The sequence below is a fragment of the Amphiprion ocellaris genome, chromosome 14 (genome assembly GCF_022539595.1).
Source record: "Amphiprion ocellaris isolate individual 3 ecotype Okinawa chromosome 14, ASM2253959v1, whole genome shotgun sequence".
Lineage (NCBI taxonomy): Eukaryota > Metazoa > Chordata > Actinopteri > Pomacentridae > Amphiprion > Amphiprion ocellaris.
Genome location: NC_072779.1, coordinates 19,545,509 through 19,564,069, shown reverse-complemented (window position 1 = coordinate 19,564,069; position 18,561 = coordinate 19,545,509). Strand labels below are relative to the sequence as shown.

At 40.2% G+C, this 18,561-nt stretch overlaps 1 protein-coding gene across 3 annotated transcripts in view; it reads right to left on the bottom strand.

Moving 5' to 3' along the window:
- The window catches only part of abr (ABR activator of RhoGEF and GTPase), a 169,369-nt gene that overhangs the window by 122,987 nt on the left and 27,821 nt on the right, over positions 1-18,561 (bottom strand). Inside the window, exon 1 of one of the 3 annotated variants that reach the window (XM_023276342.3) lies at positions 12,675-12,986. The exons of the other annotated variants lie outside the window; for them this stretch is intronic. Coding sequence (XP_023132110.1) covers positions 12,675-12,735 — 61 coding nt within the window. The 5' untranslated portion in view covers positions 12,736-12,986. Of the gene's footprint in view, positions 1-12,674; positions 12,987-18,561 lie in introns of those variants that run through there. 3 annotated transcript variants of the gene reach the window in all.

Genomic DNA, 18,561 nt, shown 5'->3' with positions numbered 1-18,561 from the left:
TATTTTGTCAGGTGTATTTCTCATGTCCAGCCATAAAAAAAAAAACAAAACTATTGGTCAAATAAAAATTCACTCTAAATCCAAATGCGGCATGTGTATGAACTGTTTTGGATACAGCTGTAGGTGTCAAGCTGTTGTGGAAAATGCTGTGCTATGTATGTTGAAAATGCCTCATCATCCTGTTAAAATATATATTTGGGGTCACTAGCAAAGGTTAAAATAGAAATCTACCACAGCAATGTGAGCACATCAGCCCAACTAAAATTAAGACAATTGCACATGATTGCACCATACCAAGACATATTCATGTAATTCATTTTATTTTCAAGCCTTTCAAACCTCTGGGGCCAAACTGTTATTACTTTCAAAAGCAGTGGTAGCTGGTTTAAAAAGAGCAAGCAGTTAAAAAAACATGTCAGATTAAACCCTTTGGAACAAAAAATATAGTAGTTTCACACTTTTAAAAGCGAGGAATGCTAGAAGCAGGCTGTCTACAAGAGAGTATATCTAAGTTAGGAAATCAACCCTGCATTTTATAGAGCAAGCTGTTGAAAGGAACAGGCCACAGGTTAAATTAAGCTCCATAACTCCGGCTGGAATAACAGATTAGTGCCTTAAATGGCTTAACAGTTACCAAAATGCTGCACGATTTTTAATACTTAGATAGTAGTTTACAACTTTAATTTATCAGTGCAGCAGCTATTTTATCTTCTGCCACAATGTAAAAACTGCTCACACAGCAAAGACATCCACCAGAAATGTGCACTTGCATGTAGTTTGACCACTAAAGTTGACACTGGTTCAACTTCTTTTTGCAAAAAGGCTGCATCAAATGAATGAGAGCTGTGTTTTTCCACACAGTTGGTCTGAACACAGCCCAAGTTGAACAGCACTTACAGGTAAAAAGGTGCTGACAACAGTCTCATGCTGCGGCAGCTTGTCTGTCCCCAGAGAGGTATAAAGAGAAACACCTGCACAAGGGAAAATGGGAAAACTACAACAAAGTGCCGCTTGTCAAAAAAAAAAAAAAGCAAATCTAATTGAAACAGGCCTCTGTAGATTTCTGCTCTCCACTCAAACACACAACCATTAGACAACTGTTACTGCTTTACATCTGCCATGCTGTAAAAACAACAAGGAGTCTCAAACATCGCCAAACATCCTGTTTCTCTCTTTATACCCAGACGTGCATGAATGCAAATGGATGCACAGACTTCACAGACAATGACCTTAGCATTTGATGTAGGAGTTTATTTTAGGAGATTTTGATTCAGTGACACATTGGAAAGAGTGACAGGAGAGATAAGAGAGAATGCAGGGATGCAGCATGATGCCTGATAAACCTAGAGAGCACTTGGAGCACAAGGCCATCTGGCATGATGTGTGTCCTCACGCACACACAGAGTGGAGGGAGACCTTGCAGATATCACTCCATTGATTTTGAGTTTGGGCCATCTACAAAAGGTCACAGTTAAGTGGTGAATAAAATGTGGACAGTAATTTAAAAGAGTGGCCCCGCCATAGAAATCATAGTCTGTAATGATGCCAGCATCCTGTTTAAATTATAGAGGGGGGAGTGAAAAGACCAAACAAAGAACAATGGTGAGATGCCAGGAACAAAAACACTGATAAACCTAACAAATGCTAATCAAGTGTGTCTAATAACTACAAAGGAAGGAAACAAGCATGAATCTCTCTGCTCTGAGTTTTCAACCAATCTGTTATCATGAAGGTTACAAGCTCAGTTAATCATTCCTTAAAAACATGCTCCATTTTTTTAATGGTATCCCAAAGTCCCCTCTCAATATACTACCCTCCCACATCTCCCATCAAACACCTCTCAAAAGATTTATTAACCCTTCTACCTGCCTCCTCTGCTCTCTTTGCCCCTTCTCTCACTCAAGGTTTCTCTAATGTCACAGTTGCAACCAGGTTGCATGAGAACATCTCCTTTCGACCCCAGCAGAGAGACAACATACTGAGACCAGAAGGCCAACGCTTACTGGGGGCATTAATGTTTAATGACACGCAGACTCACAAACACAGACATAAACATACACACACACACAAAGAAGGAGAGAGTGAGGACCACCAGAAGATTCATTGATTCTTTGCTTGACAGCAATTTCTAAGACAGATTGTAAAGCTGTAATCAAAATCTACAGAGTCAAATTTATCACCATGATTTAGGAATGTGAAAATTTTGAAGACAACTTGATTTATGACCTACAGTAGATGTGTCAATTCACCTGGCTTTTTCCTGGTTGTTTCTTGAGAGCATCCATCAGCTCTCTCAACTCATAATGGCCTCATCTCCCTTCCCCGTCTCCCCCCGCTCCACCCCATATTTTTCCTCCTCTCTTCTGCTTGACTACCCTGAATGCTTAATGATGGCCCTGCCTTCTGGGAGCATGTAAACATGGCAGCCGCACCATTGGACGAGGGAGAGTAGTAATTCTGTGCCGATTGGCTGAGCTGAACAGGGCATGGGTGGCAGAAGAAGAGGTTGGTGGTTACCATAGCCCTACAGGATGACTGCTGTCCATAGTAACACACATACATACACAAACACACACACACACACACACACGCACACACACACACACAAACAGCCCTCACCCCTCAGGGCATGGTGAAGGTCCCCACAGACTCGGAGAACACAAACACACTCAGACACATGACACACCCTCTAACATCAAGCACAACAAAGGACCTCAGAGCTTCACCCACATGAAGATGGCAAGAACCTGGTTAATACTGTAATTTAGTCCACTACAGCTAGAGTGTGGCTCAGCTTAAACTATTAATTCTTGTGATGAAAGAAAAAAAAAACACACCCAAAGTCAATTTAACATCTTTTCATTATTTCTTGTATGACATTTGGAGTCAAACAGATCATAAAAAAAAACATTATTGCAAAAACACCCACGCACAAAAACAATAAACACAGCAAGTAATTCAACATATTGCAATTCTTTGGTGAAATAGTTCCTGGGACTAAAAGATTATTCATTTTTATGTCAAATTACAAAATTTTCGAAACAGCGAGAGCTCCAATATCAACAATATGATGCCAATAATGCCACTTTCACTAATACAGCTCCAGCTGACAAAAATACTCTCACTGTCCATTAATCTGTTAATTGTTTTCTTGACTAATTGAATATTTGTTTGGTTTCAGAATACTGAAAATGGAAGTTGTAAGAAATGTTAGTGTTCCTTATAAGTCTTGTTTCTTCGACAACCAAAAGATATTCTGTTTACTTTTATAGAGGCTGAAAGAAACCAGGAAACATTTAAATTTAAGAAGGTATGATCTGGGAAATTGGACTTTTATATGTTAACAAAATGACTCAAACATGCTCATTAACAGTTAACAGCAGACCATTACATGAAGAGTACAGGCTGGTGTCAGACTAGGAAAGTCTCCATATGTTCATGGAAGACTGCAATTCCATCCGTGGAACTACAACGAATGAATCTGTAGTCCTGCAGATGGTGTTCTACCACATCAAAATCAACTGAAAGAAAAAAACAAGAATAGCCAGCGTGAATACTTAGCTGTCGTTAGAGTCAGTCTACGGTTAGCAAAATGTCCACCCCAGGCACCTAACTTCTGTGTTTACGTTCAGTCAGACTCAAAAGACAAGCACCTAAAATGCTACATGTAAAAATCTGCTACTCTTGCAAATTGCCCCCTGCTGATATTTTATCCAAAAAAGTGAGAAGTTAGCATGTTAGCCACACTTAAAGCCAAAACAATCACTTTAATGCGAAATACACCAGAATTCTCCTTTAAGCTGGTTCAGAAGCTAACATTTGCTAAAGCAGCTAAAGTCCAAAGCTTGTCAGTAACATGATTAAAGTAGCACTCCACTGCAAGCCGTCACTCACTAGCACTGTTCTCGTAACAATGACAGTCGTGTAACCTGGATTTTAGCATATATAGAAAATAGTTGCATTTCATTCTACTGGTGTAATATTGGTCACAAAATCAGTAGATGGATATTGTTCAGCCCCAGTAGCACATGAGGTCTTTGCTCCAGCTTGTTTGCTGCGTGTAAAAGAGACACAACAAACTAAGCTGAGCCAAAAGCTTCATCGATTATTCACAAAGTTGTCACAGAATGAACCCAGTCCACCATGGTATAGCAGAACCCCAGCAGGGATGTGAACAGGCGAGCAGCTAAGTTGGTGTCATGACTTGATGCCAGATCTCTGAAGTCACTCCGTTTAGCTGAACTCACTCACTTGGAACGATGAGAAATTGAAAACGTGCTCATTTTAATGCTTCACAACAGCTGCAGTCGTTCTAGTCTTGGATGACAGGTTTATGTTCCACAGTAAATACATACAGAAAAAAACATATTCAAATGAATGTATCTTTTCTGTTAGAATCCCACCTGGAGTTATGTAACAATCCATGGTTAGGATACTACAGGATACAGAGGAAGTAGAGGGTCTTGGGTAGCATCCATAGCAGCAGTTTACAACACTGACTGGATTTAAAGTTAATCCTGACAAGGTACCTAAATAGTATCTAGGATAGAATAATAACAAAAAACCTTTATTGGGCTAGTATCTGCTTAAAAAGGTGGAATTTAAGGTCTTGCTAGATGAGCACATTAGTTAAATGGCTACACATTTGTTTCCCATCAGTGTTTCCAGCATCGTCACATCAAACAAACTAGAGAGCTTTTGGTTCTGCAGCATCATGCAGCTCTTTCAGGGCTGTTCTGGAGAAGAAGCGAACATGAAGCCTATTACATAACCACCAACTCTTTAACAGGCCCAATGGGAAGAAGATGCTTAAACCCAAAGAAGAGAAGCACGGCACTGAAGAGGCAGCAGAGATGGCTGTATTACATAACAAGAGAGCTTCATGCTGGCTCAGACTCTTTCTCCCTCCCAGTATGTGTGTGTGTAACAACAGCTTTAAATGTCTGTTTCTATAGCTACAGTACCGAGAACGGAGCAGATTCATCTATTGATCAGTATAATGGAAGAGACCGAATAGCGGGAAGACAACGATTCAAGGCTTGACATGCAGCATGGACTGAATTACACAACACAGTTTCACAGCGCAAAACATTTATTCTGATTCCACATTTAATGCACAGACAAAGAGATTGTGTTGCTATATGGTAGCAGCAGTAGTACAAAAAGACAAAAGTCTAAGAACAGGGTGATCAAGCTTTGTTTTTTCTAGTCACAGATGTGCTGTTTTTTGTATTGTTTTTTACTTATACTATGTATTATGCATGTGTACACTACTGCTTTTTAGATTAGCAGCTTCATTGATACTTTGGGCCACACAAGGATGTCCATGGAGAGGTCAAAGCTAACTCTGGCAGACTTGAACAGATGAGAAAATCTATGCCACTCAGACACTAGCAGAGTACTGCATATTAACAGAAAGGTAAGGCTTATGCACAAAGCGACCCTGTGGGAAGGTATGAAAGTCAACAAAGGTTATTGTCTCTGCTCCTGCACTAGTTCTGACTTTTACTTCTTCTGAGGTGCAATAAATAGAAGAGCACTCTAACCTTGCACCAATAGTGACAACGTGGCGCACTGACATTGAACCAGGGGTGTAAGTGGCTCACTGGGCTTGTATTGTGTTGTGGTCTTATCTGTGGTCAAGCCACAATTCTCATGTTGGGAAACACTATCAGATCCCATTGATTTGGACCCTTTTCTGCTTGCAGAGCTGCTTCCTATTTGGACAGAGTGAGACAGAGGCCGAGAGGGAGAGAGGTGGGTAGTTTTTCAAAATATATTTGTAGGGTGTGATAAATGAGACATCCCTAGTTGTATTAAACTCCCCTAAAACACTCTGCTGGGAAGCTATCCAGAATCACTTTGCTGTGCCTCTGTTTGCTGAAGCAAGCCATGTGACAGCCAACTAACTACTAACATTAAACACTTAAAGACAGAACTGGGACTGGGTCTAGCCAGCAGTGAAGTCCATCCATTACAGTTTATCCCAGTTTATGTGCTGCAGAGGAGAACCAGACACAAAGCTTGACAGCCTGGGAAATGTAGAGACACAACCCAAAAACTGTTACCATCTGTTTCATTTTCATTAATGCAATTCTGAATACAAGTACCACATAATCTTTTTCATTACAGCATCTAAAGTCCCAACTGTCATGTTGAAACAGCTTCAAACTTTCTGGAAGAGCCACAGATGAGTGATAAAACCAATACAAAGATGTCTCATCATGATGCAGTCAAAGTGACTGGAAACTGTGTTGATTTTATTTCCACAAGTAGTCTGGGTTTATAGTCAGGTAATGAAATTTTCCTCTAATGTAGATGGTATCTGCTCAAGTAAGATAATAATGTTTGTGTTGGTGTGGATGTATATTTGACAGATATCTCAAGCCTCAAGCAGTGGAAGTTACTGCTAGTTTGTCTGACTGTTTGTTCCACACTTCCTTCAAGCATAATCCACTCGGCCTCCAAAATTTGGATTTTCTGGGATCAATGAGTCAACACTGTATTCATGTTTTTTCTACAGTTTATGATTAGAGTGCGCTGGTTGGATGGCAACCGGACAGGCAACAGATTATTTCTCACCAGAAACATGTTATTCCATATTACCATCTGAAAATACTGGCAGGAGAAAGCAGGGATTATGCAGCACGTGTTAACCCTTAACATACTGATAAATGACCCACCCTGACTCACATATTCTAACATGGTCCGCTGAGTTGAACTCAAACACTCCCTAACCCACACACAGGATGTACCAAAATTACACAGGCTATTTTTTTTTAACGCGCCCTGATGCTGCATATAAATTGGAGCCTTCCTCGCTGTGGCTCGGATTAGAGAAAATCATTTTGACATATGTGCATGCTTAAGTCTCCACATGTGCACGTGCCACCTCTGCTTTGCCATGCCAAAATGTCCATATCCTGCCTATTACATAATATAGCTTTCCTTGATTTTGCTTTATCGGCACGTGGCACTGAAGTGAGCCAAAGACGAGTCGAACTAATTCTCTGAAGGTGAAGGTGGCAGTAGCACTGCAGTTAAAGCACATAAGTGAAGGGCTTGGAGGCAAACATGCCCTTGAAAGATCAAAGGATTCCTGTGAAACCGAAAATAAGGGGCAACTAAAAGCCCCATTCTGTGATACAGTGATTCATCTGGTGCAAAACTAGGTGGAAGGTGTACCACAATTCATGTGTCATTTCCAAAATGACTATAGTACAACTAAATGGACAAGGAAAATCTTTCCTTACCAACCTTACCAAGTAGTTTCTGGGTCTTTTTTTTGCTTCTGTCACATTGTTGTACCGTTTTGGCCAATATTTTTCCCTGCAATATAAAGTCTTGCACATCTATGGAAACAGCACAACTATGACTAGAAGTAGAGTGAGCTTGGAAATGGCTGTTGTGTAGTATGACAAAGTTAAAATGTCATGAATCATACTCACAGGTGTTAACAATACTAGAAAGAAATTATAGCTCTAGACACTACATATTTTAACCACTTGTACTTTAACAGCCTTGTCAAACTAGTTGTTTCTCACACAGATAGATATTTCACCATGCTGAACAACTTGCTGACAGCTTGCTCCTCTGTAAGCTGTTTTTGAACTGCTCTGCAATTGTATTATTGATCAAGTATGTTTTATTTTCCTCTCATTCTGTCTAATTATTTTCCATACTTATCTCCTATCTGCTCTGTGGAAACACAGCCTGCAGTTCAGCCAAATATTTCCGGTGTGTGAGTTTTTTGTTTTTTTTTGTTTTGTTTTTATAAACGAGAGTGTTGCTCATGGCTTCATAGTTGCGCTGAGAAGCATAGAAGTTTTTTTTGTACAGGATTTGGTGCAAATTTTTTATTTTTTGGCAAAATTTTTTGAATGAGAAATGAATCATATAAAATATTAGTGTATTTGATGAAATATCAAGATTTTACGCTTGGCTGTGGTTAAATGTTGAACCAAAAATTACACATGATTAATTCAAAAACTCTTCGGAATTTGAAAATCCAACAACCATTTCTCTCTCTCCTTCTTTTTCTAAACCGTTTCTGGGTCTGATTCACAGTGTAATATTGGCAATTCCTCTTACTGAAAACATGCATTTCAAAGCCACCAGTGTGATTCTGGGTTCAGAGGATTAATTATTTAAATAAATAAATCAGGAAAAGAAATTGCTGAAAATGAGAAGCGCCACGGTGTACAGTGGAAAAAACTAATAATTAATATTGATTAAGGCTTCCAAAATATCTACATTAGCTATCGGAATGCCAGGTATTGTAGCCTGGTGGTGTAAACATTGTCATGCTAAGTGAAGTGAATGTGGCCTGATGATATGCTCCTCCTTGGAGGCCTATGTGGAAGTCATGTTCAGTACTGACCACCTTCTCAATTATTAATGCTTTCCTTCCACTGATCCATTTTCCCCTTTCATTTAAAACCAGAAAAAGCTGTGTCACAATGAACCTCAGGTCAGTGGTTGCGAAGGTACAATTTGAAAAAAACTGCTGGGCCATGAAGCTAATCATACCTTTTTCTAACGTGGCATTCTAAAACATTTGTTGGTCTAAATCTAGGGCAAAGTAGGAAAGACAAATTACCAAAAAAAAACTGTACACTATTTTCAATATATCACTGAAGGAACAAAGAAATAAAACAACTAATATGGCACACAATATCAGCTAACTAATGGAGTAGGAGATTAAGACAGAAAATGGAAACAGCAGCAGCAACAAAATGCTTCCAAAATCAGATCACTGGTGGAAAAAATCCTTTTGCCCTGCTGCAAATTACAAACAAAACCGATTAACTTTATGAGGATGTGTAGGAGACACACTTGAGGCACTGATCAACCTCTCAGATTGAGAAAAGAAGAAAGACAAAAAAAAAAACAGGTGGAGATGATGAGAGAAAAATACAGTGAGAGGGTTTTGTTGAAGTATCTGTAACTGACACACACACTTACACACACAGTCTAATAGCCGTCTGGGAGTCTACCACTTATGCTGCTGACTGGACAAATGGGGCAGAGGATGACTGATGAGAGGTCTCTGCCAATGATTTTGTTTGGGAGGGTGTTCGTGTACTTAAACTGATGCGAGTGTAGAAACTGTAGACAGCACTGTACCTTCCTTTCAGCGTGTGCTGCTTGTATTTTATTTCTTTATTTACGTTTGAAGGGACTTTCAATATTAGCATTCGCACAACAAATGCGGTACTAGAAGAGTTGCAGTGGATAAGAAACGACTGTGGAGCTAAACAGAAAGACTTCAGGCCCTCGGGGGAACAACGTCACTGTGGCTTTGAGCATGCATTCTCATTTCACTCGAGGAGTTAAGGACGTGTGGTCACTACTTAACATTAAGCCATTAACACAGTTTCAGCGGCTGAAGAGAAAGGATGCAATTACAGCCTCGTCTTTAGTAATCCTCACAAATCAGAGGATGCTCGAGTAAGGATGAAGACGGTTAGAAAGTGGAGACTGGTTATCATCCACCATAACAACCAGGTAAAAGTCAGATTCCACATTTTGGCCTGTTGTGTACTCTTCCGTTATAAACCTGTGGTCTAGTGAATGGACTGTTTTAGGGTCAGTGTAGTAGTGAGGAGGTGTACTTCATGGTAAAAGGCTTGCAAAAGTGCATTTTACTTCCCAGAGTGGAGTAACAGCCTCAGTTCAGCAGTCTCAGACATACACACTTATTAAGACAAAGCACGCACAGGCACACAAAGAATACAAGTGGGATAAAGGACAGTGGGAAAGAAAAAGGATAATGAAATGACAGGTGCATAAAAAGGACTGTGTCCTTTTCCCTCAGAATAGGTTGTGATAAAGGCTGGATCAAGCCTGTTGTGATGTTAATAACCTGTCTAATGCAATGCACATCCAGCCTCTTGCAGAAATTCAAATGTGTTGAAACACATCAGGTATAATGTATTCTGTTCATAGAAATGCCAGAACCAAAATAACATCTCTTAAAATAGTACAGGGACTAACTACGCTGGACTGTCCCAGATGATATAAAAAAAAAAAATAATAATAATTATCGTACAGTTACACTGACCTGATCCATTTTCAGAAAGTGGACTAATGCACACACTGACAATTCACGGCTGAGAATATCCATTTCTATGATGTATCCAGTTACTGGCAACTGCCAGTATTGATAGTTTAAAAGGGGAAGTCTGACTTTCATTTTAAAACTGAACAAAACGACTGATACCACTCAGATGTCTGTATGCTAAACGTGAAGCTTGTATTGGCAAGTGATTGCCCTAGCTTAGCATAATAAAAGTGGAACTGTCAGCAGACACATCATCAACTGCAGTCGCCAAGCTGGCATTGCCACTAGTTAAATAATTGCTTAGCATGTTTACCACAGGTTGCCAACACTTAAGTGTTGATTTGAGAGTTTTTATCTAGAAACATGATACGATGGACAAATTTCAGTAGTAGCTGAGTATTAATTTATGCTTCCTGTCGAAAAATAATAATGATACTACATATACCTTTAGATACGCATGTTTTATATATCTTTAATTAAAAGGAAACTTTTTCACATTCATCAGCTAGAGTTGACTGACTAGTACTTGTGACATCTAGCCAATCAGACTACAGAGGGGTAACTACCGACAGAGAGGGGCAGCTAAATCAGAGCCAAAGTAGAACATTTTTGAATGGATTCAAAAATGTTCTGAATATCTGCTCTGACCATCGCCCAAAGTGATAATCAGTCTATCCCCAGCTACTTCCATGTTTTTATATAGTCTATTGTAATACTATAGCTACAACATGGAAATTGAATTTATGGATCTCTAAAAAAAAATCACTGGGTTTCAAGTTATCTTTCCATTAATATTCCTAGTTCACAGAACTTGTATCAGACGTATTATTTAAATCACAATTTGTCATAACTAAAAAGAGATGAGATAGTAGTTTTTCCTTTGCTGTAGAGAGTTTCATACTTTTATGAGAGCAGCTCTAATGTGATTTCTCATCGTTTACTTCCTTCTATAATACAAACAAACTTGCTGCTACCACAGCTGCTGAAAAACAGCCAAATGATTAACATGTCAGTTCACACTGCAGTTACATATGGATCAAACAAACAGGATTTGTCATATTACTTTATGTGCTTTGAAGCCAAGACAGGTGGATTTTTTTCCCTATATTTTCTGTTGGACAGAACCATGCTAGCTGCTTCCCCACTTCCTATCGTTATACTAAGCTAAGGCTAATTGTTTGTTTGCTCTCGATTGAACATAGCAGCAGCCATGATGAGTGGTATCAGTCTTCTCATCTTGGCAAAAAAAAATAAAAGCGACAGTGTATTTCTTAGATAGTCAAATTGCTCCTTTTTTAAAAATAATAAACAAAAATAAACTAGCTAATCACCATCACATAAAATGAGTGTAGCTCACTGATCAAACCACAACCACATGTTATCCTGCAGGTATTCATTTCCATATCATTTAGCAAAAACAAGTGTGTCCAACAAAACTGTTACAGTAATAACAATGCACAAAACCTGAGAGTAACATCAATTATTTCTAATTAATCACATGAATCACCTGTTCAGCACAGCACAGTATTGACATTATTACTCCTGTGTAGCTGCCATCAGTATCTATGGAACAGTTCTGAAACCCCTCTGAAGAACTTCAGCAACAGCTGCCCACTAAATACGCTTCTGACAACGTGTTTGTACTTTCTGGTGTCTTATCACAACCACCGGCCCATCTCCATCTCTGATTGGCTCCCTCTCTGCACATTAAGTCATGGTAACAGTGGTGACAGAGCAAAGCAAATCCCAAAAGGCTGTGTTGTGTGCCAAAAACCCCCAGCACACATACCACATACAGCACCTCATCAACACACCAACAGGGTCACAGCTCAACACAGCTGAGCCTTACTGGACCTGTTTATTATTGCAAAGAGCATCACTGCTCTGAATTACAGCGTGGAAACCCATTGTTCCAATTCTCAGCTATGGAAATGATCCTCATTAAAATAAAGTTGCACTTAAAAAAAAAAAAAAAAAATCAATAATTTAGGACAGAGAGCAGCTGGAATTGTTTTCTTGCTGCTTTTCAGTTATCAGCATTGCAACCTAAAAACACAGCTACCAGCTGATCTGACAGTGCCTCGATTTTCGATTTACAGTATGACAAGTGTGACTGTAGCAGCACAGCAGGAAGACAACAATAAAGAGTGGATTAAAAATTCAACATCAGACAGCTTGTGTCCTCGATAGAAGGGAACATAAAGTTCTACCTCCAGGTTGTAAGCATGACTCACTGTCCTTCGCACTACGTATCTGTGGGCTTCCCCCTGCTTCGGTGCCTAATAACCAGCAAAAAAGCCTGACAAGAGCTGACATGAGTTGCTACCACTATTTGGGAACGGAGGCGAAAAGAAAAGTGGAGGGGGAGGGCTTGGGTTGAGCATCTTGTTATAGACAGCCACAATAATGCACACTAATTGGAAGTCCTGAGAAAATGCAAAAGTGTTCGCCGTGTGCATGGAGCCGTGGTTGTAACACAAACAGGCAGCGCAAGAGATGAAGAAGAGTGGAGGGGGTGTAGGGTAAAATGGCTAGAGGTAAAGCTGAGCGCACAGATAAATGGGAAGCGACGAGTGGAGAGGAGTAAAGAGATGGAGGGAGAGATACGTACTGCTGTAGAGGGTGTCGATCCAGGAGAGTCGGGGCAGGCCACGAGCACTGAGGGGCTCCATCCTCCGTTTCTCTCCCTGTCTCAGTCACTCTGCTTCTTTCTTACGTCCTCCGTCCTTTTCTGTTGATGCTTTTTTTTTAATAACGTTGCCTCTTTTCTTTTCCTTATCCTTGAAAAACAGCCATCATCTCGCAGGAAGAAGCAAAAAGAAGCATTTGGGGGGGGGGGGTAAAAATGTCAAAGACACCACGGGGTCCAACAGGCTGACGAGCGAGCGAGCAGAAGCTGGAATGTATGAGTGAGAGGTGTGTGTGTGTGTGTCTGTGTGTGTGTGAGAGAAAACAACAGGCTGGAGACGGACACCGCCGACCGTTGCTAGGGGAAGGGAGAAGCACTCCCTCTCTCTCTCTCTCTCTCTCTCTCTCTCTCTTTGGTTTGCTCACTCACTCCCATCCACCCCTCTTCACTCTCTCTCTCTTGATTCTGCGCGAATGCTTCATCAGCCTCTCTCTCTCTCTCTCTCTGTCTCTCTCGCTCTGTCTCTCAGCAGAAGCAGGAACTCAGAAGCGATGCACAGTGATTGTGAACCAGCAAGCTTTGTGCGAAATGTGAATTAACTGGCAGATTCGCTGTTGCTCTCTCCAAGTTACACTGCTGACTGAATGCCAAATCCAAAGTTACTTTCATTGTCTCCTCTGCTTTCATTTTCCTGCATGCACAATCAATTTTTTTACCCTGACTGTGTCAAAGAAAACAGAAACAAGCTCAAATTTAATGCCGTTCTTCCTGAATTTAACCAGTTCACTCAGATTTCAAAAGAATTCCACAAACAATAAGGAAATAGCATTACCAAGGACAATTTTTCAGATGCTTTAGGGTTTACTTGAATTCACCAATTTCAATTCCTGCTCCAAAGCTGCTCAGTTTGAGGCTTTTTCTACATGATTTCTTAAACTTAGTGCAAATGTAAACAGGGCCAGGTTTCCAGAGAGAACTTTTTTTTTTTTAACTTGCTTACCATACAATTAAACGGTCATAAATAATAATAAAGGTCACATTAGTTGCCACTGTTTAGTCAGTTATTTAAATGAATAACTTTGACATTCAGAACACCACTTGGAAACCACAGCAATTTTTCTTCATGATACGACCAACTCGGCAGACTTGAATTGACCTATCAGAAGTTGAAATACGCATACACATTATTTTCAGCAGACGTTTTAAAAGCTGGGTGTATGCCTAATTCAGTTTCATAAACCTTTATCATCATGGAAACAGGTGCACAAGCTTCATTTTCACTCTGACAATTGTCATAATCATCAGTTGGAGTAAAAGCATCCATATTAATTCAGCAGTAATATCCAAGCCCTGGAGGAACCAACCCAATGACAAATTTGGACGTCTTTTCGTGAAGTTTATCGACAAGTTCAGTGTGTGTGCCGTTTTTTGGTTTTGTTTTGTTAATAAACAAAATCAGACAAAATGGTTACACAGGAGCTAAATTTATATAAAGATACACAATAGAATCAAACTGTAATGACAGTAATAATGACAATAGGAAAGAATTGACTTTCTAAAGGTTTTAAATGCGTAATAGCTGCACTACATGATGAGCTCAAGATCACTGCCGCTTGACTGTGACACACAACAATGAGGCGCTTTGTGTGAAACAGTCAGTCTTTCAGTTCATTGAGAGAGAAAGAGTGACTGGTTCACATGTCATGTTTGAAGCTAGTCCCATCTTCTGTTCCCGTGGCAACTCATTATGCCCACCTCCTCTACACCGACACACACGTTGGAAGAACATGAAAGAGACGCACACACGAGTCTGGGCTGTAGAACAGTGGCTGGACAGAGATGAATACTGATGTACTGTATCAGCTGATACAATACAGAATGTACTGGTAAATGGTAAAATATGCTGGACAACTGGGGCCTGATTTTAATTCTAGACATACTCTTGTGATTATGTCTGCCTATTTTCTATGTACACCACCTGGTATAAATACCTCAGGGACTCATTTACAGAAAATAATGGAGGCTGAAATTGCATTACCATCTAAGATTATATAGAGAGCATTTTTACCTCTGCATGATCTTAGATGGTAAATAATTACTTTAATGGAAATATTTGCATCTGTTGTGGTTTTAGGCCTTGCTCGCACTCATATGCATTTTTTTCCTTTTTCAGATATCTTCTTTTCTCCATCTTAAATAAAAAGATAGTATCTGTACACACAGCTATCACCGTCCACACAAGAATGCAAAAACAACTATGAACACTCTAAACAACTACCATATTGCTGGACAGTCTATATTAACGGTACGTCAGATATCAGAGAAGAACAGACGTGTGTGTTGGTGCAGCACTGCCTAAAAAGTTGGAAACTTGTAACTGCTGTGTGCCAAAGTTAAATGGTAATAACGAAACATACACCTGCACACGTACAACGCTGGGCACTGGTGAATTAAGGTGCATCATCATTTCTCAAAGTCTCCCCATTTGAGCGAGGTTTCTAAAAATTTTCCACTTCATAAAATGTTTGAAAAAATCCTTGTGGACAAGGTCTTAAGGTTCCAGTTGGAGCCACAAAGCACCAAAGACAAGTCGATAGCCAACAAATCCTCATTTTCTCATTATGCAATTACAAATGACACAGTCTGCTTTATTGATTTTTAAATTATCTCTCTGTCAGGTTTTAATGGCCACATTAGCTTGTTTAGCACATTAGCTCTCCTGTTGCATCCTGTTTCCAGAAACAGTGTTGACAGCATCACCACAGCACCCTTCCTTCTCATCAGGGCCAACTCTCTCTGTGTTTAAGAACGAATGTGCTACAGAGAAGGGCAATTAGAGACAAGCATCATGCCAGCGGCAACAAAGCTTGATATGAAACCCTCCCCTCAAACCTCTGTCAGGGCCACTCCTCCCCCCCTTCGTCCTCCTATAACCAGCATGGGGGAGGAAAGACGGGAGAGGCAGAAAAACTTCAATTAGGACACAAAGGCTGACAGGAGGAACCCCACCGCCGCTCCCCTCCTATTACCCCCCACCTTCGCAGGCAGAGCACCGGGCCCCGAGCACCGCTCTTTGTCTGGCTACACAACTCATACGTGCCAGCTGGAGGCAACACACAGACACGCACACACACAACGACAGGGCATCCCGAGAGCTCATCTAGCCAGAGGTCATATCTGTGTCAATGTGTGTGTCTCAAGGCATGTGTTAATGTATGTCTGGGTTATTAATGAATATAAATGTGTTATTATGAAGCTAGAAAATGACAAAGGCATCACAAAAAGATGTATACAATCAAGGTTTGGAGAACACACACACACACACACACACACACACACACACATAAAGGAAAAGGCATGCAGGCGGGGAAGAACACAGGGCTGGTGAGTGGCACTTCATCAAAAATAGATTGATGTACTGTACAGCCTTACACCTCCTTTGTCTTAAATCTGGGACAATAGTTTCTCTTACACACATACACACACACACACATAGACAAAGACACACAGAAACACCCCGACACACACCTGGTTCAGGGTCCTGAACACAAAGCTGCCCACATCCTCCTTCTAAATACCTCATCATTCAAAGGGGATGGCCAAACAAAGGAAACACACGTGCCATGCTCAAACACACACACTATATATATATATATATATATATATATATATATATATGCCAAGCTGCATGTTAGTCTTCCTCGAGCGACACAAACCTACATTTATCAAAAATTAATAAGCAGTCAAGCTGTGTAGTAAAAAGGGCCATTACTAAGTGTCTCTACTATCCAGCTGAAGTATCTGCATGGCTGCAGATGTTGGGGGGAGCACTGTGCCCCTTTGTAACACAACAACAAAGCTCAACACATCAGCGATGGTTCTTTCTCCATAAAGGTCAACATTCAGCAACAGTCCTCCACTCTGTGTCTGTGTATGTGTTTTGACATAAAGGCAGAGCAATTGGGTTTAGTGGTAGGATAAGATCTAGATTTCAGGCTGTCGTATTTTAAATGTTTCTATAAACAAACTGGTTTTCCCAAGAAAGAAGGCGCTTTGTGTAGGATCAACAGGATGCACCTTTGAGTCAGGTGAGTGCCACAAAATGCAGTTTCCTCTTACTTGAACACATTTTTAAAGAATAACATGAGAGTGTGTTAGAAATGTGAGTGCAACACAAAGAAGGCAATATATCATCAGTGAGTAAAGCAAGAAATATAGACTACAACACAAAAAAGCCAGAAAAAAAAAAAATCAATGCTTGGCTTTGATCATGCATGTCATCCTGCAGTGAGCAAATACCACGCGAACAAAGGACACCACTGGATTATTGTACTGCATGATGCTCAAAGGCATACTGAGGCACTGCAAAATCTAAGTCAGCGTGGGCCCTGCTGAAATGGTTTTATATTAAAAATCTATCAGCAAACTGTTTAATAAGCTACCTTGATAAGTTACCTTCTTCCAACATGAAATGAAAATAGAGTTTGTGGAAAGACATTAGAAACCAGTTTCAGTTTAAGAAGGTTGAATTTAAAAGTGAGGAAAAAAAACAACACAGATCCTATTGGTTTCTTTAACTCATTAGGACCTGATGCAACATACGCAGGGCACCTTAGGTCTGAATGGTAATCCTAATTGCTTCAGTCAAGCGCAACTGGACTTTTTTTTTCTTGTTTCTTTAAGACGTTTCACTTCTTATCCAAGAAATCTCCACAGTTCTTACTGGCTAGTGGGAAGTTCAAGCTACTGATTTTGTCTAGACCAGAGTGGAAAAAGACTTAAAGGAAGTTATCTATGTTAAAGTGACACTGTCATCTCTACATCAGGTGACGTGGTTGACAACAACACTGATCGGCCACTTATAATGCAGTCCTGACACCCCTCCCCAACATTCCCACCGCAAGTCATGTGAGTTTCAAGTTATGGACGAGCCTTGACTTGTAAAGTGAGGGTGAATCAGTCACTTAGAACTGAAGGATGCTCTTGGAAAGGTGGCATCACAAAGAACCACAAAGAACTTCATATGCTTTTTACTGAAGCACGTAGGTTTGACTGAGAATGTACAAAGACACTTTATACAAAGCAACACTGTCAGAGAAAATTTCAAAGGTGCTGCGTAGTATGATGGCTTACAAAACAAAACTATCCATAAAACAAGAAAAGCACTCTGAGAGCACAGTACTTCACCAAGGCTACTCAGGCATCGCATCATTTCTGATAGATAGGTCCCTATAAGTCCGCAGGGGTGGATTTGTAGTAGGATCACAATCATGTGATCGTCAGCAGGCAGCTGATGTAGCGTTCACTTGATGTCATAGTTACAGTGACGCCATGCCACTAGCTCGCAATAAAGAAATCTTTAACAAATCCGTGGATCCAGACTATTAGCTGCATCACTGCCAAAATCTAATCCGGTGGTCCTTGTGTCATTTCTGACCTTCCCTGAAAATTTCATCCAAATCTGTTGGTCCGTTTTTTGAGTAATGTTGTGCACAGACAGACAAACCAACGGTGATCGTCATATGACTCCGCTGGGTTCCTTGGTGGAAAAATCATGCAAGATTTGGGAGAGTGTATATATATCCCTTGAGTATACAGTTGTACCCTAAATCTAATGAGCAATACTGATAAAAGCCAGCCTGACTAAAACAAATGTGGTTTGAGGAATTATAGCTCGTAATTAATCCCAAAAGACCACTACCACCATCACCATTGATGTTATTAAAACATCGTCTTCTCCCAAGGTTCTACCAGTCAAACGAGGTTTATAAATGTAAATGTCAAAGAGAGTGAGGCTTCGCTCATTCAACTATTTTATCAATCAAAAACAGGGGAAAATACAGAGAGACATTTTGACATTTAAGCTAAA